The following is a 22,611-nucleotide window of genomic DNA, read 5'->3' as shown; positions in this document are numbered from 1 at the left end:
AGCATGGTGTAAAACATTTTACAACTATTGGTGATCCTGTGTAGTAAGGATCATATTGGTGGAGACATTTGTGCCCAGTTTTATATGCTAAATTCACATTATGCTGAGGTGTTCACGTGAAGCTCCATTTTAATGTGAAGGCAACTAAACTTCAGAATCAGAGTTCAAGAAAAACATAATGATCAAATGTCATGAGCTCAGCACATAAAATAGTGGGTGAATTTCTACCTGTCTGTCATTATTATGTTATAAGAGGGATAAATTTGAGACAGCATGCTGGAGATAATGAAATTATTGCCCTTCCACATAGAGAACAGGGATCTTACATCTACCTGAGAAGTCTTAGAAAATTGTATCATCCAAAATTAAGCGCATCTAACAGCATCAACCTATATTTTATGTTTAAGCAGATTAAGTATTTTATAAACCTCTGCCTTAGATGTGAACGCATTACCAGCTAGGCCATATTGAATAATAAACAACAAGCCAGAGTGCATTCCTGGATTAGTTTAATGGAAGGTGAACTCCGTACCTCAACTTGACCAGGAAAAGTCTGATAGCAAGTGCCAATGGTTTCCCATTTCCCCCATTCTATCCATTACCAATACTGTAAACTACAATGGAAATACTGCAGCTTCGGTCCCAATGCAACACAATGATCTCCGGGTACAAGCACGCGCTGGAGTGTGAAAGTGTTAGGTATGCACCCCCCAGATCACTAAATGTAAAACTCTGGGGAAGCAATTAAGCAATCACACAAGTCACTGAAAACAGATGCAGAATATCTTTGTACTACCTGCATACAGGACACGTACACTATGAGCACACTCATTACAACTAATATCTATTCAAAAATATTGTCAAAGCACAAAGTATTTCTTCTTTCCCTTCCTAACAATTAGACGTAATAAAATCTCAAAGGCTCCTTAGGTGTTTATAATGCAGCTTATGATCTCTGAGGATTTCTTGGATCATATTTGAACATCAAAACAAATTATCTTACAAATGTATTACAGGTACCTGTAGAAACTCTGTACATGATATTAGCTGATGAAGGCATGTACACTGTAAGACAGAAAACAGTTTTAATACTTTAGGGTATCACCTCATGCAAGGGTCAAATGAAACATTGCAAGAATCTATTCAATCTGCATCTGCAAAATGAAATAATCACAAGCTAAATGGTTGGTATAGAACTCCTCCTTTCATTATATTAATGGCAACCTCAAACAATTTGTTTCATGTACGTTAATGCATCCATTAAAATAAGAGATAAATTCAATCGAAGCAGGTTAATTATCACTATAACAACATCATTAAGGGTAATTTCAAATCTCGTGTGCTTAATCAATCAACAAGATTCAAAGACCAGTATCTCTGTAGGGTATAAGATTCATTTGAAACAGTCTCTGCATTCACAACTCCCATATCAAAATGTCTTGTGATCATAATCCCACGTTGCCAACCTGTTACAGCCTGCATCATGCACCTGGTCTTCAGAACCTTGGTATTAGATGCTTTTGTCAGATTGCGAAGGGGCATCAGTGGGCATATACAGTACAAGAAAAGTTAACCTCCAGGTACATAAAGAAATAAAGAGAGGGGGGAATGGGACCAATGGGATTGCTTTGCATGGATTATTTGAGTTGAACAGTTCATTTGGTGTTCATATATTAAATTGTAACCTAGTTTACAACCCAATGGCATGAACACTGAATTTTCTAATTTCAGATAACCAACATCCCTGCCATCAACATCACACACAGACTCACCCATCTGCTTCAATTTTTTTGGCTTTGCTCACCTCTCCTTCTCCTGGTGCCATTGGCCCACCATCCCTTCCCCATCATGGTTCCACCGATCACCTATCAGCCTCTAGCTCATTCTCCACTACCTGACCCCGCCCAACCGCCACACACAGATATACACATATCATAGGTTTCCCCTTTGAAGGCGTATTGACATTCAAACTTTACTCTGTTGGCTATTTCTACTCTTCCATGTCACTATTTCCATTGCAAGGTCAAAACCCAAAATGTCAACCTGTACACCCCTTCCCTCCAAAGATGGTGATTGACAACTGAGTTCTTCCAGCCTCCTCTACCTTTCTTGGTCTAATCTCATTGTAAGTTCCAAGTAAGAAATCTTCCTGCACAGCCCTGGCAAACAACAATTTCCTGTTCTGTCATCTGTATTCCCACATCACACACACTCACATTTCATGTGCCCAAGATGGGAGCGTTTTATTTGACAAACTTGTTCCTTAAGGGATCTACTTACTTTAAATAAGTCTATTTTCCTCCAGCTACAGTAATCAGATTTTCTTTTAGTCTATCAGTTTTGTCCAGTATTTCATTGCCTTGCTGTTTAAACTAAACTTTATCCTCGCTATCAAAGAAAAGCAATGAAACATTGAAAAAAATGCACTTATTTTACAGACAAAATTCCTAATAAGATAATGTGACATACTCTTTCACACTTGCAACACACTTGCTCCAACTTTCTGGGCTTCTATAAACAAAACAGTCCTCTCTGATACATGCTTGTTCTGCTTTCTTGAGTATTAGGGTGGCACAAATCGTGTATAGCTCACTTAACTTTAATAAAATCTCAGAATGTACTACATTTTCCAGCTCCACATATTATGAATTCATCATCTCATGAGCACATAACCTTTTATTGACTAAACTTTTCTTTGGGTCTCTTTTTGGTTCCTTGACAGTCAATGTGGAAGCATGCATGCAGCACACATAGTGTTCCCTCTCAAGGGAGGAATTAAATTTCAACAAAAAAAAATTGATTAACAGCTTAGATAATTATTTAAATACAGAATGCAGATAAGTGAAGTTAAGAGGGATACAGTGTATGAACTACAAAAGTTAGCAGGCAGGTTCAACTAGGAAGTAAATGATACTTTGGTCTTTAAGGGATTCAAGCTTAAGGATAGGGAAGTTTTTGTTACCCCTGCATAGGGTGTTGGGAAACCCACATCTGGAATACTGTGTAGTGTTTAGACCACAAAACCATAAGCAGAGTTATGCCACTTGGCCTATCGAGTTTGCATCATAAACCTCAGCATTATATCCTTGCTTTTATCTTCTAGTCCTCTTGAAATGAATGCTGACATTGCATTTGCCTTCCATACCACCTGTGAGTCAAGCTTTTGGGAATCCTGCACAAGGACTCCATCATATGATTTAAAATTCCTTCAGAACCCGATTCTCCCGCTTTCTCTCCGTTAGCTTTGATACTCTGACTAATCAAAAAACTATCAGCCTCCGTTTTAAATATATGCATTGACTTGGCCTCCACAGTTGTCTGTGGAAATGTAATCCTCAGTTTCACCAGCCTCTAGCTAAAGAAATCTCTTCTCCTTTCTGTTCTACATGGAGATCCTTCTTTTCTGATGCTCTGCTTTCTGGTCTGAGACTCCCTCACTATACAAAACATCCTCTCCACATTCACTCTATCTAGGCCTTTCAATATTTGATAGGTTTCAATGAGATATTCCTCATTCTTCTAAACTCCAGTACAGGCCCAAAGTGTTTAAACATTCCTCATAGTAAACCCTTTAATTAATGGAGAGGTTTATGTGAACCTCTCTGGACCCTTTCCAATGCCAGCACATCTTTTCTCAGATAAAGGGCCCAAAACTGCTCACAATACTACAAGTGTGGTCTGACCAATGCATTATAAAGCCTCAGCATTATATTCTTGCTTTTTTCTTCTAGTCCTCTTGAAATGAATGCTAACATTGCATTTGCCTTCCATACCACCTGAAAGTCAAACTTAAGTGAATCCTGGACAAGGACTCCAAAGTCCCTTTTCACCATCGAACTTTGAATTTTCTTCCTGTATAGAAAATAGTCTATAACTTTATTCCTCATTTTGGGCCTCTTGCAACGCAAATGCAATGTTAGCAGTCATTTTCCAAAGACTAAAATATAAAAACAATGATGTAATGCTGAAACTTTAAAGGTCTTAGTCAGACATCATTTTGAATATTGTAAGCAGTTTTGGTACCCATATTTAAGAGAGGATTTGTTGGCATTGGAGAGCATCCAGAGGAGATTTACAAGAATGATCTCAGGAATGAAAGGGTATGAGGAGCGATTGATGGCTCTGTGCCTATAGTCACTGGAACTTAGAAGAGTGAGATTGTAATCTCATTGAAGCCCACTGAATATTGAAAGGCCCACATAGAGTGGACATGGAGATGATGTTTCCTATAGTCAAGGACCAGCCTCAGAGTAGAATGACATCCTGTCAGAACAGAGATGAGGAGGTATTTCTTTTGCCGGAAGATGCACTGTGACACAGCTGTGGAAACCATGTCATTGGGTACATTTAAAGCAGAAGTTGATACGTTTTTGATTAGTAAGGGGGGTCAATAGTTATGGGGAGAAGGGAGGAGAATGGGGTTGAGAGAGATAATAAATTAACTATGATAGAATGGTGGAAAAGATCTAATGGGCTGAGTGGCCTAATTCTGTTCCTATGGCTTATGGTCTTATCCAAAAAAAGGATATATCAACATTGGACACAGTTTATTTGAAATTTAGCAGGTTAATTGTGAGGGTGAGATGTTCAGCAATTTGTATTTGTATTCATCAGAGTTTGGAAGAATGAGGAGCGAGGAACAAGTAAGATCATAATGGTAAATTTTGAGATGCTTTCACTAGCAAGGGAGTCACAACCAAGGGGACATAGCTACAACTTAAGGGACAGATCATTTGAAACTGAGGTGCAGAAATTTCATTTTTTAGAGGGCGGTGAATTTCTGGAATTCACTGCAGTAAGGATGGTGGAGTCCTGGTAATTAGACATATTTAAGGTGTAGCACTAAGTATTTGAAAGATGGATGAAGTAAAGATTACGGGAAACAGGTGAAGAAGGGTTGAGATCAACCATGGTCATACTGAATGGCAGGGCAGACTTGAGAGGCCAAATGGCCTATTCCTCCTCATATTTTCTTTTTCTTGTGTACTGGGGAAAAGCAAAAGAATGGGAAGTTATCATAAACTCCGGGCCCTCAGAACTGTAGATTTTAATGTGTTCTGCTGAGCAGGCAGCATACATACACACCAGATTAAATGTAGTGAGGTCCTTCTCGACACAAAAGGTAAATTGGAACAAATACCGAGCTCACAGTGTTGCTGACCAAACCAACAGGGCTCTAGGCTCTTTAGTTTCCAAATGCCACAGTATCAATGTGTCAGTTCCATTATTTCCACTCTGGTTTCTTCTATAGTTGATGTCCTGATGTCTGCAAGTCTGGGAGCTCGGTCTGTAGGTTGAAGGCCCTGAGGAGGCCTGACCTGGGATTGGAAGCCTATTTATGAGTGGGGGGAAAGGTGGGTGTTTTCACACTTGTTGCTTACCATATATCAGCTGCGTGTTGTTCAGCTGAACACCGTGGGCATGTTATATTAGCACTGGAAAGTGTGGCAACACTTCCAGCTACTTCCAGCACATCCGCAGATTGTGTTGGCTGTAATCTCAAACAGCAAATTTGATTGTATGCTTCATTGAACATGTGATTAATAAACCTCATTGGGCACTATCTTAAAATGATCCCTGTGGCGACAAAAGACAGAAATTTTCTTCAATTACATATAAAAACACTGGAGCTCACTGAGGGGCGATAGATTCTTTGCTTTGCCCAATGACATTAAATGTACTGCTTTAATTTTGACTTGGTTTACAGGGATAAGGAACAGGGAGGTTTGCTAACGTCCTCTAACACACTCACTAGAGACTTCATCCTTCATCAAGATCTGCTAGCTTGAGCCTGGTCATAGCTTAGATGAGATATTCCTGGAATGTGAGTCAATAACTATAAGCATACATCAGAAGCAGGATTAGGCAACTCGTTCCTTGAAGCCTGCTTCACCATTCAATAAGATCATGACTAATATGACTGTGACCTCCACAGTCCCTCCTACCCGCAATAGCCCTTCATTCCTTGTTTATCAAGACCCTTGGGAGTTTAGAATCATAACTTCATCAGCAGAATACAAGCAGGAGGATAATTAACCACACACTCTCCCATTCTATTTTGCAATCTGTTTGTTCCATAAACCCAAGTGTTAAGGTACCACATTGTAAAGCAATGATATCTGATCAAAATTCAAATTATGCATATATTCAGGAATTAAGGCTCAGCAGGCAGCCAATTGGATCATACAAGATAATGACTTATATGCTACTCATAAATAACTTTAAGTGGCAGCAAAATAGGATTTGTAAAAATCTCATTCAAGATCAGGTCTGATAAATATTCATAAACTGATGGAACACAAAATCAGGTATAGAAGATCAAGTTACAATTCACACACAAAAAAGAACATCACGGTGGAAGGAAACTTACGCAATAAACAATATTTGTTTTTCTCAATGAATGGAAATTAGCATCCAGGTGTCAGTGACCCTTTACAAAATAAATAGTTACAACAACTATCTATGCTCTCTCACTAAAATTACATTTGTAAAAGGGGAGGGGGGGGAGAGAATTTGAAGAATGTTTTGATTGTATTGCAGAACTCAGACCCTAGAGATGTAAATAGGAGGAAGTGGTGTGACGGGGAAAACCAAAAGAGAAAATGACCATCAGTTTGACCATGTCCCTAATTTACCCATTTTCACAACCAACCACCCATCTCACTCCAAGCCCAACTGAATCCCAGCAGCACATACATTTTGAAACTGCACCATTATGGAAAGCGGTATCAGTTACTTTCTGGTTTATTTGTTGTTAAAATGAGGCTTCCTTCAAGACAATGTAGCTGCAAATCTCCATGTCTGTCACAGAGTGAAGAGAGGGCTCCAAAAACATCTCAGTGCAGTTTGTAATCTGAGCAGTGGATCCACGTGCTGGTTGGGAACACATTAAGATTACGTAAGGGATGCAATGAGAGCTGACCTGTGACGGGGCAGACATCAGGACTAAGGTAAAGTTCAGTGTGGAAGGAAGCTTTGATTGCACAGCACCAATGTCTGGAAGAGGAAGAAGCAGTCACTTACTGGAGTTGGGGTCGGAATTGCCATCGGCTTCGGTCCTCTTGTCTGGGGAAGCCTGCTCGTAGAACTCGTCCTGCGGCTGAACCAGAGGGAGAGGGTGTGAGATCAGCGGGCCACCATTTACCGGCTCGTGGTCTCCCAGACCACTATCACTGCAGCTTTCCTGGGAGCCATCGGGGAGGTGAAATGTAACGCGTCTCTGAGACTAGAAAGAAGAGCAAAGAACAAGGGCGTTAATGCTCTTCTTTACTTCACTCCCACCCCCAGCATTTGGACAAACTACATTGAATTGCTCCTTTGTCCCCTTTATCCCAGAAGACAGGACAATTTACTGTTTATTCCCCTCTGCCACAAACAACCATTGAGGAGAAAAAAAAACATATTTACAAGCAAACCTATATTTATTTAATTATGGCACCTTATTTCAAGGGACCTCCAACGGCAGAACTTCCATACCTGAATCTGAGTCTGTGCTTTCAAGCCTTACACAGGAACCATACAGTCAGTCATTGAATTATACTGCATAGGAATAGGGATTTCAGCAATACTAATTCCATTTTGTTCTCCGCATCATCTTCCCTCCAGATTCTACAATTCACATACACACTCAAGGCTTTCTAAGCAGCCAATTGATCTAAAAAGCCTTACGTTGCCAAGATGCGATCACAGGGAGAATGTGCAGACTCCACATAGACTGCACTGGAGGCCAGAATTGAACTCGTGCTTCTGTGCCATTACGCCCTCATAGTTGGCGGCTAAAATCTATTCTGGTCAGCCAACAAAAAACATGACATTGTGGTGGCTGTAATTTGCACCATGTCTTGGAAATCCAGTTTCCGAGTCCTTAAGCCTTTAACATTGTAGCATGTACCGAGTGGGGCGAATTATAGATGTTGGAAACGAGGAGATCCTTATGTAACACTGATGCTGTTCACATGTGTCCCTCATTAATGATTCCCCAACCCTATAACTGGCGCACCAATCGTGAGTTGGACAGCTACGAGAGAGGAGGTGGCGACAGGTCCAGGAGCAAAGTTTAAAAGGGGAAAGCTTTGTGGGAACTCGGATATAACCAGAGCACCAACCGTGTGTTGGAGAGCAGAAAAGGTTCAGGCATTTCCTGAGGAGACTGAGGTCCTTTAACATCTGTAGGATGGTGCTGAGGATGTTCTACGAGTCTGTGGTGGCCAGTGCTATCATGTTTGCTGTTGAGTGCTGGGGCAGCAGGCTGAGGGTAGCAGACACCAACAGAATCAACAAACTCATTCGTAAGGCCAGTGATGTTGTGGGGATGGAACTGGACTCTCTGACGGTGGTGTCTGAAAAGAGGATGCTGTCCAAGTTGCATGCCATCTTGGACAATGCCTCCCATCCACTACATAATGTACTGGCTAGGCACAGGAGTACATTCAGCCAGAGACTCATTCCACCGAGATGCAACACAGAGCGTCATAGGAAGTCATTCCTGCCTGTGGCCATCAAACTTTACAACTCCTCCCTTGGAGGGTCAGACACCCTGAGCCAATAGGCTGGTCCTGGACTTATTTCCTGGCATAATTTACATATTACTATTTAATTATTTATGGTTTTATTACTACTTAATTATTTATGGTACAACTGTAACAAAAACCAATTTCCCCTGGGATCAATAAAGTATGATTATGACTATGACTATGACTATAAAAGGGAGACACTGCCGAGTGAAGCTGTCATCGACGAGTGGTCTGAATCAGAGTGGTAGGGCTTTGGCTCACTTGGTCTTTCCTTGCATATTTTGAGGATTAGAGAGCATGTCTGTAGGGTTAGTACTTAGCTCTGGGTGTCAGATGTGGGAATCCTGGAAATCTTCCAGTCTCCTAGATGGCCACATCTGCGCCAGGTGCACCAAGATGCAGCTGCTGAGAGACTGTGTTAGGGATGTGGAGCTGAGGCTTGATGACCTGCAGCTTACTGGGGAAAGTGAGCAGGAGACAAATAGAAGACACAGAGAGTCATCCTGAGGCTGCAGTAGTTAGGTAAGTGGGTGACTGTCAGGGAAGGGAAGGGAAGAGTTCAGAGAGTAGAGAGCATCCCTGTGGCCATCCCCTTCAGTAATCATTATCTCATTTTGGATGTTATTGAGGGTGTGACCTGACAGAGGACGACCACAGCAGTCAGGTCTCTGGCACTGAGCCTCGTTCTGTGGTCTGGAAGGGAGAGAAGAAGATGAGGAATGCAGTAGTCATAATGGATTCCATAGTGAGGGGAACAGACAGGAGGTTCTGTCAGCTTGATCGAGATACCCGCATGGTGTGTTGCCTCCCAGGTGCCAGGGTACGTGATGTCTCGGATCAGGTGCAGAGTATTCTGAAGGGAGAGGGTGAACAGCCAGAAGTCTTGGTACACATTGGTACCAATGACATAGGTAGAAAAATGGAGGAGATCCTGAAGAGAGAATTCATGGAGTTGGGTAGGAAGCTGAAAAGCAGGACATCCAGGGTAGTGATCTCAGGATTGCTGCCTGTGCCAAGTGCTAATGAGCGCAAGAATAGCATGATTATGCATATTAATGCATGGCTGAGAGACTGGTGTAACAGGCAGGGCTGCGGGCTCCTGGATTACTGGGACCTCTTCTGGGGGAGGTACGACCTGTACAAAAAGATGGGTTACGCCTGAATCCAAAGGGGTCCAATATCCTAGCAGGGAGGTTTAAGAGAGCTGTTAGGGTGGGTCTAAACTAATCTGGCAGAGGAGTGGGAACCAGAGTGATAGGGCTGAGAAAGGGGAAAACAGAAATAACTTAAAGATAGTGTGCAACAGAGATGACAGAAAGGACAGGCAGGAGATGAGGCATAATCACAACCAGTGGGATGATTTACAGGGTAATAGAGGTGTGGTGCAGTTAAAACAGAAAGCAACAAATACTGGACTGAAAGTATATTTGAATGCACCCAGCATAAGAAATAAAATGGATGATCTTGAAATTCAGCTACAGATTAGCAAGTATGACATTGTGGCTATCTCTGAAACTTGGCTGCCATTGGGCGCTGAATGTCCACGGATATACCGTGTAACAGAAAGATAAGTTAATAGGCAGAGGGGGTGGTGTGGCCCTGTGTATAGGAAACAATATTAAATCATTAGAAAGGGATGACAAAGGATTGCAAGGTGTAGGGTTTTTATGGGCTGAGTTAAGAAATGGCAAGGGTAAAAGGACCATAATGGCAGTTGTACACAGGCCTCCAAACAGCAGCCGAAATGCGGATTACAAATTACAGCAGGAGATAGAAAAGGTTGTCAGAAGGGCAATGTCATGATAATCGTTGGGGATTGTAACATGAAACTGGATTGGGAAAACCAGGCCAGTACTGGACCTCAAGAGAGAGAATTTGAAGATTGTCCAAGGCCTAGCTTTTTAGAACAGCTTGTTGTTGAGCCCACTTGGGGATCAGCTGTGCTGGATTGGGTGTTGTGCAATGATCTGGAGGTGATAAGAGAGCTTAAGGTTAAGGAATCCTTAGGGAACAGTGATCACAATATGATTGAGTTCACTTTGAAATACGAGAAGGAGAAACTAAATTCCAATGTGTCGGTATTTCAGTGGGATAATGGAAATTACATGTACAAGGCATGAGAGGGGAACTGGCCAAAGTTGACTGGAAAGGGACACTAGCAGGAAGGACAGCAGAGCAGCAATGGCTGGAGTTTCTGCGAAAAATGAGGGAAGTGCAGGACAGATATATTCCAAATAAGAAGAAATTTTTGAATGGAAGAAGAACACTACCATGTTTGGCAAGTGAAGTCAGAGCCAAAGTAAAAGCAAAAGAGAGGGCAGTCAAGAAAGTCAAAGCTAGTGGGAAGACAGAGGATTGGGAAGCTTTTAAACACTTGCAGAAGGAAACTAAGAAAGTCATTAGGAAGGAAAAGATAAATTATGAAAGGAAGCTGGCGACTAATATCAAAGAGAAACTAAAAGCTTTTTTAAGTACATAAAGGGTAAAAGAAAGTTGAGGGTAGATATAGGACCAATAGAAAATGACACTAGAGATATTGTAATGAGAGACACAGAGATGGCAGAAGAACTGAATGCGTATTGTGCATCAGTCTTCACAGTGAAAGACACCTGCAGGATACCGGACATTCAAGAGTCTCAGGGAAGTGAAGTATGTGCAGTAAAAATTATGACTAAGAAAGTGCTCAGGAAGCTTAATGGTCTGAGGATGGATAAATCTCCTGGATCTGATGGAATGCACCCTCGGGTTCTGAAGGAAGTAGCTGGAGAGATTGCGGGGGCATTAGCAATGATCTTTCAAGAATCGATAGACTCCAGCATTTTACCGGATGACTGGAAAATTTCAAATGTTACCCTGCTATTTAAGAAGGTTGGGAGGCAGCAGAAAGGAAACTATAGACCTGTTAGCCTGACATCAGTGGTTGGGAAGTTGTTGGAATCGATTGCTAGGGATGAGCTTACAGAGTACCTAGAGGCACATGACAAGATAGGCCAAAGCCAGCATGGTTTCCTAAAAGGAAGATCCTGTCTGACTAACCTACTGCAATATTTTGAGGAAATTACAAGCAGGTTAGACAAAGTTGATGTAGTAGGTGTGGTGTATTTGGATTTTCAGAAGGCCTTTCACAAGGTACCGCACATGAGGCTGCTTAGCAAGATAAGAGCCCATGGAATTACAGGGAAGTTACTGGCATGAGTGGAGCATTGGCTGATTGATAGAAAACAGAGTGGGAATAAAGGAATCCTATTCTGGCTGGCTGCCGGTTACCAGTGGAGTTCCACAGGGGTCGGTGTTGGGACTGTTGCTTTTTATTATTTAATGTCAATGATTTGGTCTATGGGATTAATGGATTTTTGGCTAAATTTGCCAATGATACAAAGATAGGTGGAGAAGTGGGTAGTGTTGAGGAAACAGAGAGCCCATTGATAGACTTAGATAGTTTAGAGGAATGGGCTAAGAAGTAGCAAACAAAATACAATGTTGGAAAGTGCATAGTCATGCAACACACATCAAAGTTGCAGCGGGCCAGGCAGCATCTCTAGGAAGAGGTACAGTCAACGTTTCGGGCCAAGACCCTTCATCAGGACTAACTGAAGGAAGAGCTAGTAAGAGATTTGAAAGTGGGACGGGGAGGGGGAGATCCAAAATGATAGGAGAAGACAGGAAGGCGAGGGATGGAGCCAAGAACTGGACATTTGATTGCCAAAAGGGATATGAGAGGATCATTGGACAGGAGGCCCAGGGAGAAGGAAAAGTGTGGGGGGGGGGGAACCCAGAGGATGGGCAAGGGGTATAGTCAGAAGGACAGAGGGAGAAAAAAGAGAGAGAGAGAAAAAGAATGTATGTATATAAATAAATAACGGATGGGGTACGAGGGGGAGGTGGGACATTAGCGGAAGTTTGAGAAGTCAATGTTCATGCCATCAGGTTGGAAGTTACCCAGACGGAATGTAAGGTGTTGTTCCTCCAACCTGAGTGTGGCTTCATCTTTACAGTAGAGGAGGCCTGTCGATAAACATATCAGAATGGGAATTGGATGTGGAATTAAAATGTGTGGCCACTGGGAGATCCTGCTTTCTCTGGCGGACAGAGTAAATAGTCATATATATATATATATACACACACGCACACACACACACATATATATATACACACACAGACACACACACACACAGAATGTATAGTTATGCTCTTTGGTGGAAGAAATAAATGGGCAGACTATTATTTAGATGGGTAGAAAATTTAAAATGCAGAGATGCGAAGGGATTTGGGAGTCATTGTGCAGGATACCCTATAGGTTAACCTCCAGGTTGAGTTGGTGATGCAGAAGGTGAATGCAATGTTGACATTAATTTCTAGGGGTATGGAATATAAAAGCAGGGTTGTGATGTTGAGGCTCTAAAAGGCACTTGTGAGACCGCACTTGGAGTATGGTGCGCAGTTTTGGGCTCCTTATTTTAGAAAGGATATATTGACATTGGAGAGGGTTCAGAGAAGGTTGACAAGAATGATTCCAGGAATGAAAGGGTTACCGTATGAGGAACGTCTGGCAGCTCTTAGGCTGTATTCCCTGGAGCTCAGGAGAATGACGGGGGATCTCATATAAACATTCCGGAAGTTAAAAGGCCTGAACAGATTAGATATGGCAAAGTTACTTTCCATGGTAGGGGAGACTAGGACAAGTGGGCATGACTTCAGGATTGAAGGACATCCATTTAGAACAGAGATACGGAGAAATTACTTTAGTCATTGGGTGGTAAATCTGTGGAATTTGTTGCCACAAGCGGCTGTGGAGGCCAAGTCATTGGGTGCGTTTAAGGAAGAGATAGATAGATTCTTGATTAGCCAGGGTATCAAAGGGTATGGGGAGAAGGCGGGGGAGTGGGGTTGACTGGAAAAATTGGATCAGCCCATGATTGAATGGCAAAGCAGACTTGATGGCTGTATAGTCTGCTTCTGCTCCTATATCTTGTGGTCTTATGGTCTTAATCCCAGCCACTGGGCTAAACTTTGCAAGTGCAACAATTTGAGGCCACTTTAACTTTTGTTTCATACCAGGAACAAGAAATACATTTCCACTCAAGTTCAGATGCTAGTTTCAATTTTTGGATCTGATGTTGGAAAAGCTCTCCCGAATGCCCTTGCTGATATTTATCTGCACACCAACAATACCAAATCAGATCCCATGGCTGACATCACAAAGAAAAGAAATGCTAGAAACACTCTGCAGGTCAGGGAGCATCCACGGAGAGAGGAAAGTAGTTAATGTTTAAGGAATAAATCTTAACACTTCAAAGCCAAGTCCAGCCCTGAAACGTTGATTCTATTTTACTTTACGCATAGATGCCACCTGACTCAATGAGGGCATGCAACACTTTATTTCAGATTTACAGCATTTGCAGTTTTCTTTTCCATCATAATGCTGATGAGGGAAACTGGCTAAGTACTAAGTGGCTGCCTTTTTTCCCTACATGGACTATATTTTGAAGATACCTTCTGCTGCAATAGAGCACCTTTAAAAGCCCTGAGGTGTTATGAAAACGCAACTCTTTTTTTTGGTGATACAACAACAATGTTTCTAGCAGCTTAACTGTGCAAAAACATTCCAATCAGCTTAAACAGTAACAGAGAAAATTAGAATGTAACTGAAGCATTAAGAAGGCAAACAAATTGTTATTTATTCTAAAGCAGATGGAGTGCGAAAATAGTAAAGCTTTGTTACAAATGTACAGAGCAACAGAAAAGTACTTTTGTCGTAAGATGTAAAGTTCTGATCTTTCGTAGGGAGGAACATGCTTACAATGGAATGGTTTACAAAAGGTTCACTGGGCTGAGTGCTAGGACTGTCTACTTTGTGAGGGCTAAGGAGGGCTTTCAAGCAATGAGTTTAAGTAAGGTGTGTTGGCGCGTGGCCAAGTGGTTAAGGCATTCGTCTAGTGATTTGAAGGTCGCTAGTTCGAGCCTTGGCAAGTGTGTCCTTGAGCAAGGCACTTAACCACACATTGCTCTGCGACGACACTGGTGCCAAGCTGTATGGGTCCTAGTGCCCTTCCCTTGGACAACATCAGTGGCATGGAGAGGGGCGACTTGCAGCATGGGCAACTGCCGGTCTTCCATACAACCTTGCCCAGGCTTGCACCCTGGAAACCTTCTAAGGCGCAAATCCATGGTCTCATGAGACTAACGGATGCCTATAAAACACTCAAAAACTCCTACAGATGTACCAAGGAGAGCATTCTGACAGGCTGCATCACTGTCTGGTATGGCATGGCAGTGGTGGCTACTGAACAGGACTGAAGAAGCTGAAAGTTGTAAAATTAGTCAGCTCCATCATGGGTAATAACCTACATGGTGTCTATGACATCTTCAAGGATCATGCCTCAGAAAGGCGGAGCCCTTCATTAAGGACCCCACCACCCAGGACATGCCCTCTTTTCATTGTTACTATCAGAAAGGAGGTATTGAAGCCTGAAGGCACACATTCAGTGATTCAGGAACAGCTTCTTCCCTTCTGCCATCCGATTTTTAAATGGACAGTGAACCCATGATCACTACTTCACTAGTTTTTGTTACATTTCTATTTTTTTGCACAACTTATTTTAATTTAACTCTTTACCTTAGTGTAATTCATTTTTTTTCTATATTTATCATGTATTTCATTGTACTGCTGCTGCAAAGTTAACAAATTTCACAACATATGCCAGTGATATTAAACCTGATTCTGATTCTGATTCTGAGAAGTGATCTTATTGAAAGATAAAAGATTCTGAGAAGCTTGACAGAGAGGTTTGGGAGCATGGGAACCGTAGCCCTTTTTGAGTGCAAAGGAAGCATGGCAAACACTGGCATGTGATACAGATACTGAAATATCAGGATTTCTAATGGTGGACTATTAGAATTGTTATTGTAATCAGTCATTATTTTAGTTTATGTTGGTGAGCAAATTACTGACAGCTGATTGCTGTAAGCCAAAAATGTTTTTGGAACAAATTATAGACATAATAAAATTTATATTCAGACCATTCACCTCCTATCTTCTCCATCTCCAGATCCATCTAGAATAAGCACTGAATATGTTTAGGAACTATAGATGGTAGTATGTTTAAACAAAAGCACAGTTGGTGACTTTTCCCTTGCTGGATGAATCCAAAATGAATGGGCATTGACAATAGATATGGATCCACCCATTTAAGGTTACATGTCCTCCCTCAGAGGCCAGTGCAGCTTTGGGAATCTTTCGTTTATCTAACTGTGGAGCTTAATTCATCCAGTAATGTCAAGGGTAAGGTCAGGGTGAAGGGTTTGTTGGAATTGGACCAGAAAGTGATAGCAAGGCAAATAGGGAATCAGTGTGACAGTAGTGAAGCAAGCACAAGAGATCAGATAGCCAATTCCTGATCTGCCTCATTCTGATTCTTACACACTCTAATGCTTGTTTCAAAGTTCAGAGCAGGTGTCCTTTCTGGAACTGACCATCTGAACAAAAATAGACTTGTCAACTCTTCTATGCCCACCTATTTATGAAATCAACAGGGATTTGCTTAGCACTTCTACCAGGAGTGGAATCCAATAAAACTTTAAAGCTTGTCACTCAGAGAGAGACTCAAAAAAAAGGGAGCAAGACACTTGATGATTTAAAAAGCACCATGAGGGAAAGAGATGGAGAGACAGTGTATGCAAACTCTGACTGTTTTGGTCTTTGGAGCTTTGCACACTTTTAAAAATAACTGGATGGTTTGTTTATGATCTCACCTGTGGTAATGGATACTCTCAGAGCTACAACCCACATTTGAAAGGGGAAGTAAGTTCTTTCACAGGAAATGCAACATCATTACATAATGATAGCATGCAACTTGAAGGACAGTATAGAGACTGAATTTGGTCCATTACTGTCCGTCAGGTAAGGAAATTCACTATCTTTACCTAGTCTTTTGATCCAGCAATCTTAACTACATCAGAGCTTCATTAATTTAAAGCATACTATCCCAGAGTGCTGAATTGGCAATTATGATCAAAAAATTGCGATAAACTCATTTTCAGCTGTTTTAATCAAATCTCACCTAGTTACCACCTTTAAATACACAAGGTAAAATTTGTTAAAATTTTAATTAAAAATGTTTTAAAAATCCATGTTCTCCATGATGGCAGATTGTGTATTTGGTAAAATGCAAATGGTTTTTGATTTTGAGTGTAAAGGGTTGTAAATTGTTGGAATTCGCTACCCAAGGGACTTCTGAAGATTGAGTCATAGAATATATTCAAGACTTAGACTGCTTTTTAAACTGTGGGGGAGTTGAGAGTTTTAGGAAGAATATAGACCTAAGACTAAGATCTTATTGAATAGTGGAGTCAGTATCTGGCAACTGCTAGTTCTTTTTCTCAACTTCAGCTGAAAAATATCTACTTCAGATTTGTAAGGCAAATAGAAAATACAGACCTTAAGTGTATTATTTTCATTTTTTTTCTTCTTCAGAGCTAATTTTCACTGCTCTGTGATACATTTACAAGTTTTTCTTACAATTCACTGCTACCTTTTATTCTTACTGTAGCATGTAATATCACACCTATATATTAATAATGCAAAATAATTTATGAGCAGCGAATACCCTCTTATACAATCTGAATTATAGTGAAACTGGCACTTTCTTCAACTTTAATCAACATCCTCACTGCTCACTCCATAACTGAATGCTCATTTTCATTCCTGTGCCACCTCAGCCAATAGGTTTCAACTCTATAATGTGAACATCATTATCACAATAGCTTCTGTAGCCTTGAAAATCACACCTATTGTGATGGGTCAGAACTTCTGGTCCATTCCCAGTGCCAATAGTAAGTAACATCTACACAACCACAAGGGGACCAATTTTCATCCCCAGTGGTGGATTGGTGGATTGGTGGACCTGCAGAGAGTAGTAGACTCAACTCAGTACATCACTGGCATATCCCTTTATTCCATCGGTTAAATTTACTTGAACTGCTGCCTCAAGAAGGCAAGATCTGCCATCAAAGACCTCCACCATCCAGGTCATGCCATGAAGTTGCAACTACCATCAGGCAGCAGGTGCAGAAGCCTAAGGCCCACACCACCTGGATCCAGAACAGCTACTTCCCTTCAACCTTCTGGTTGTTGAACCAACCTGCACAACCACAATCAGTACCTCAGTATAGCAGCACCCTGACCACTTTGCAGTACAATGGACTCTGTTTTCTTTTTGTTCTAATTGTGTTTTTCTTGCATAATGTTTGCATAATTTATGTTTTCTTATAAATGTGTATCTCATGCTATGTACCTGTGATGCTGAGGTAAGAAAGCTTTTCATTGCTTTCTTGAGCATACAGGTGCTTGTGCATTTGATAATAAACTCGACTTTGACTTTGCTTTAGGTCAGTGAAAGCAAGTTTATTCCATTCAATGAACAGGAGATTGGCTCACAGCAAATAGTTATTTATTCTTGTTTATTTAAACTAGTTTCAGTTTTTTTGAATTAAAATTTAGTCTATAGATACAAAACATAATGTTCATAACAGTTAGTTTACTTTTACTTTTCCAAATTTACTGAATGTCTGTGATTGCCAAGGACATTTGAATGTTCCAACCACATAGAGAGCTTCGGTACTTTGTGGCCCATGGGGCAGAAGCTTTGGCAGATGTCGGTGCCATTATGCGAGAGCAGCAGGCTGCCTCTGTTGGGCAGTGGTGAAGTTTTAGGGAAAGTTTCCCATGGGAGTGGGGTGGGGCGTCATATGGGAATAGACAGGAGAGGCAGTCAATGGGCACAGGGAAACACACATGATTTGCACCACTACTGGCACAAGAGGGAAAATTGGCCAAGCGCCCTCTCACGTCACTTTGAAAATCAATAAACTGCAGATAATGGAAACATAAAATAAAAATAAGAAATAGTGTTAAGCGATTATTATTGGTTTATTTTTTTCTTGTCAGATGTACTGAGGCACAATGAAGAATTTTGATCTGCATGCCACCCGTATTGATCTTTTCATTACCACAGTGCACTGACACAGTGCAAAGGAAAACAATAAGAGAATGACAAACACCGGTACAGGTATCGATTACAACTGATGCTTCAATGACAAACTCTGCCATCTTCATTGTGGACGATGCCTGGGCATGCCTAGTCCAGTGGTATTTATACCCCCATAGACTGTCCCTCCTAACTGGTTAATCCTCAGGAGGGATGGACTACAGTGGTATAAATACGCCTGGACTAGACGTGTCCAGATGGTAGAATTTGTCATTGAAACGTTTGCTATAATCGATACCCGTACCCGGTTGGAAGCCCGAGAAGATTTTATTCATCATATACTCTGAGAGAGCTCTAGGCCCATTTTTAGTAATAGAATGCAGAATAAAGTGTTACAATTACAGAGAAAGTGCAGTGCAGGTAGACAATAAAGTGCAAGATCATAAAAGGTAGATTGTGAGGTGAAGAGTTCATTTTATCATACTAGGGGACCCTTACTAGCTTTATAATGGCAGGATAGAAGCTGTCCTTGGGCCTGTGGTATGTGCTTGCAAGCCTTACAATCTTCTGCCTGATGGGAGAGGGGAGAAGAGAGAATGTGTGGGGTGAGTGGGGTCTTTGAATATTTTGGCTGCTTTAAAGGGGCAGCAAGAATTGTAGGCAACACGCAGAAGATCAAGCAGTAACTCTGGTCTCTGCCTACCTGCTGAGTGGCAAAATCTAAATCAAAGTCGAGTTTATTGTCATATGCACACCCCGATGCAAGGAAAAACTTATTAGCAGTAGCATCACAGGCACACAACATTAGTTTTCAGCAAGATTTGTTTCAATTCCAAAAGACATAGCTTCTCAACTGTACCATGATCCAGCAGAGCCTGCCACTTTACAAATGACAACAGCCTTGTGTGCAGAGTATCACTTCTGTCGCACACAAATCAGCACTCAATCACACATTGGACCTTGACCTGAATGAAAGACAACACATTTTCTGTTGATATTTAAAGCTGTGGATTCCCTGCTGTCTTACAAGCTTGCAGAGACATTGTAAGGGCAGCCGATGACCCAGAAGGGCCAAGCGTCCTCTTTACTGCGGAACCAGACTCGTGTCAGCTACTGGGATATTATATGCATGTGGAAATAGAAAGCAAATCTTGGCTAGTAAAACACCAGCAACGAATGCCACATTTCCTCAACACTGTCATTTGTTCAGGAAATCTTTGCTACACCACATTCTTCGCATCAGTTTGGAATAACGCTGAGGTTTTTGATGGGCTAGTTGAGGTCCAAGCATTACTTACTACGGGAAAATGAATGCCCACTGAACATAGCTCTATACTTTCAACTTGACTCTGGTAGAAGGGCCACAAAATGTGTGATGAAGCTTGCCTGGCGAAATCTTCGATACAATTTATTGTATGAACTTCCAGCAAGCCTTCGAAATTTTGTGAAGAGAAATTGAGGGCTGCCATAATGAAGCTGATTCATTAGCATCAAGACAGTCAGCCACTAATGAATGGGACAATGCCTCTCTTTGTAAGAAAATAGCTCCACACTTTTTGTTTTAAATTCGCACTAACTGCTGCTTCGCTATCCCTCTGCAATCTTACTGCTTTCAAAAGGAAGAGGTTCAGGAAACAAAAATGCATTCTTTACGTTAAGTGGTCAGACTCCCACTGCCTCTTCAGCAAGGAATGTGCACTGGGTTCTCATTAAAGAGACATCTTTTGCTGAGTGACCATCAGCTTCCCTTCGCAGAGCTGCAAATTTAACCAAAACCGAGCTCGTTTAGGTTTTGCAACACACAAAAAAAACAACTGATTTGTGCTTTCAGCATTTCACACTTCAATGCTGCCCTTAAACTAAGGAAGAGCAAAAAATAACTGCAAGCTTGTGTCCTTTACCAAAGTATGTATGAAATAAAATCAGGAAGGAACCCTGGAATATATCAGACCTGCTTCCCTGTTCGATTGGAACACAGCTGATCTGATCAGTGGTAGAACATTTTCATCATAACTGGCCCCAAGTACACTCAATAGCTCTGACATGCAAAACCTGCCTAACCCAGCTCAGAATATATTCAATGATTCCAAAAATCCATAGGTGTCTGAGAGTTGAAATTACCCTTCATCATATTAAATGGCCTTTCTCTTCCCATGCGACTTTGTCCCCAGTTCTACTAAGAAATAGCACAGCATGCACCGCGTCAAAAGCCCTCAGAATCTTGCATCTCATTCTCTCATCTCTAAAGAGAGCAGACCCAGTCCATTCCGTTTCTCCTCATTGGTCAACTGTTTGATCTCCAGAAACAAGCTGAGTGCCCTCTGATCTACTGTTTGCAAGACAAATATATTCTAGATAACGGAAAGAGACAAAACTGTATTTTGTACTCACAATGTGGTCTTATCTGCATTTTGCCCAGTTGTATGTTGAACTAAACAGAACTTCATCTCTGTAGTACTCTGACTATTTATGTTTTCTATTTAGAAAGTATTGTGAGAATGAGCATTCAATAAAGATAGCCCCACCCCAGCAGTGGAACACTACAGACCATCTCTTGCCCTACAGTGGACTTGGTTCTAATTCTACTTCTTTTCACATTAATGTCTTGTTTTTCTCTTCACTGTCTTTTTATAATTGATGAATATATACATGTTTTCCGTGTTGTCTGTTCCTACATGTCTGTGATGCTGCTTTGAGTGAGTTTTCCATTGTTCCTGAACCTCATCATACTTACTGACAATAAACTGGTCTTAAGATGCAATTAGACTATGGTGGAAAAGTCATGGAGCCTCTGGAAAACAATTGGAAACACAACTTTCACATGTAGGAACATCTAAATTAAGAGCAGCAATGGCCATTTTTCCCTCAGGCCTGCTCTGCCCTTTCAAAAAGATCACAGTTGGTCTGATGGCAACCTCAACTCTAATCACTCATTGTCAATTCTTATCAACAACCGAGCCACCTCTGTCTTAAAAATCTTCACACTTTTACTGCCTTTTGAAGAGGGAATTCCAAAGACACATGACCTTCCCAGAAATAAAACCCACCTCCTCAGTGTCTTAAATGTATATCTCCTTATTTTAAAACAGTGGCCTTTGTTCTAGATTACCAATAAGAGGAAATATCCTCTCCATGTCCACCCTACCAAGAATTCAGCCCTCATTCTTCTAACATGCATTAGATGCCACAAATACTTGAGGAATTTACTATCTATTTGCAAACTATATGTGGTGCTTCAGGAATTTTGCTGGCAAAAGCAGGTTCAGTCTATTACACGCTCTGTGTTCTAACAGTCAGCCTGTTCAATAGACTACTTAGAATTCCCTTGCCTTCTCCACTGCCAGAGCAAAGCCAAGCACAAAGCAGAAGAAAAGCACCTCAAATTTCTCGTAGGTATTTTACAAACCAATGGTATGAAGAGTGAATGTTCCCACTTCAGATAACCCACACCCTCTCTGCTACTCTCTCTCTCCTTCCCCATCTGGTTCCATTTGCCCCTCATCCCTCCCTTATCTGACTCCACTTCCCTCCACAGATGCTACCTGATCTGCTGGGCTTCTCCAGCATTTTATATCTAGCTCCAGAATCCATTATCGGAAACTTCTTGCTTCTGCTTATCACCTTCCAGCCTCTGTCACTGCCACTACTCCCTCCACCTGGTTCTATCTGTTCCCCTTTATTTCTTTTCTTATCTCTCTTCACCTGTTAGCCATCAGTCACTTGTTTCTCAACTCCACCTGTCCCTCCTCCTCTATCCAGTTCCACCTTAGAGTCACAGTCATAAAAAAGTACAGCACAGAAACAGGCCCTTTGGCTCACCTAGTCCATGTGGAGTCATTTAAACTGCCTACTGCTATTGACCTGACTGGGACTATAGCCCCTCCATACCCCTAACATCCATGTACATATCCAAACTTCGCATAAACATTGAAATCGAGCCCACATGCACCACTTGTGCTGACAGCTCAGTCCACACTCTCATGACCGTCTGAGTGAAGAAGTTTTTCCTCATGTTTCTCTTAAACTTTTCACCTTTCACCCTTAACCCATGTCCTTTAGTTATAGTTGCACCCAACCTCAGGGGAAAAAGCCTGCTTGCATTTACCCTATCA

General features: G+C 41.5%; 1 protein-coding gene across 3 annotated transcripts in view; it reads right to left on the bottom strand.

Annotated features, from left to right (window-relative positions):
- The window catches only part of LOC140198014 (uncharacterized), a 212,729-nt gene that overhangs the window by 42,761 nt on the left and 147,357 nt on the right, over positions 1-22,611 (bottom strand). Inside the window, exons 2-3 of one of the 3 annotated variants that reach the window (XM_072258806.1) lie at positions 7,024-7,225; positions 1,021-1,065 (exon numbers count right to left, since the gene is read on the bottom strand). In XM_072258806.1, coding sequence (XP_072114907.1) covers positions 1,021-1,065; positions 7,024-7,225 — 247 coding nt within the window. The remainder of the gene's footprint in view (positions 1-1,020; positions 1,066-7,023; positions 7,226-22,611) is intronic. The other 2 variants (XM_072258808.1, XM_072258807.1) reach the window with 2 other exon arrangements.

The sequence above is a fragment of the Mobula birostris genome, chromosome 5, assembly GCF_030028105.1.
Source record: "Mobula birostris isolate sMobBir1 chromosome 5, sMobBir1.hap1, whole genome shotgun sequence".
NCBI lineage: Eukaryota > Metazoa > Chordata > Chondrichthyes > Myliobatiformes > Myliobatidae > Mobula > Mobula birostris.
This window is presented reverse-complemented; position numbering and strand designations above follow the sequence as displayed.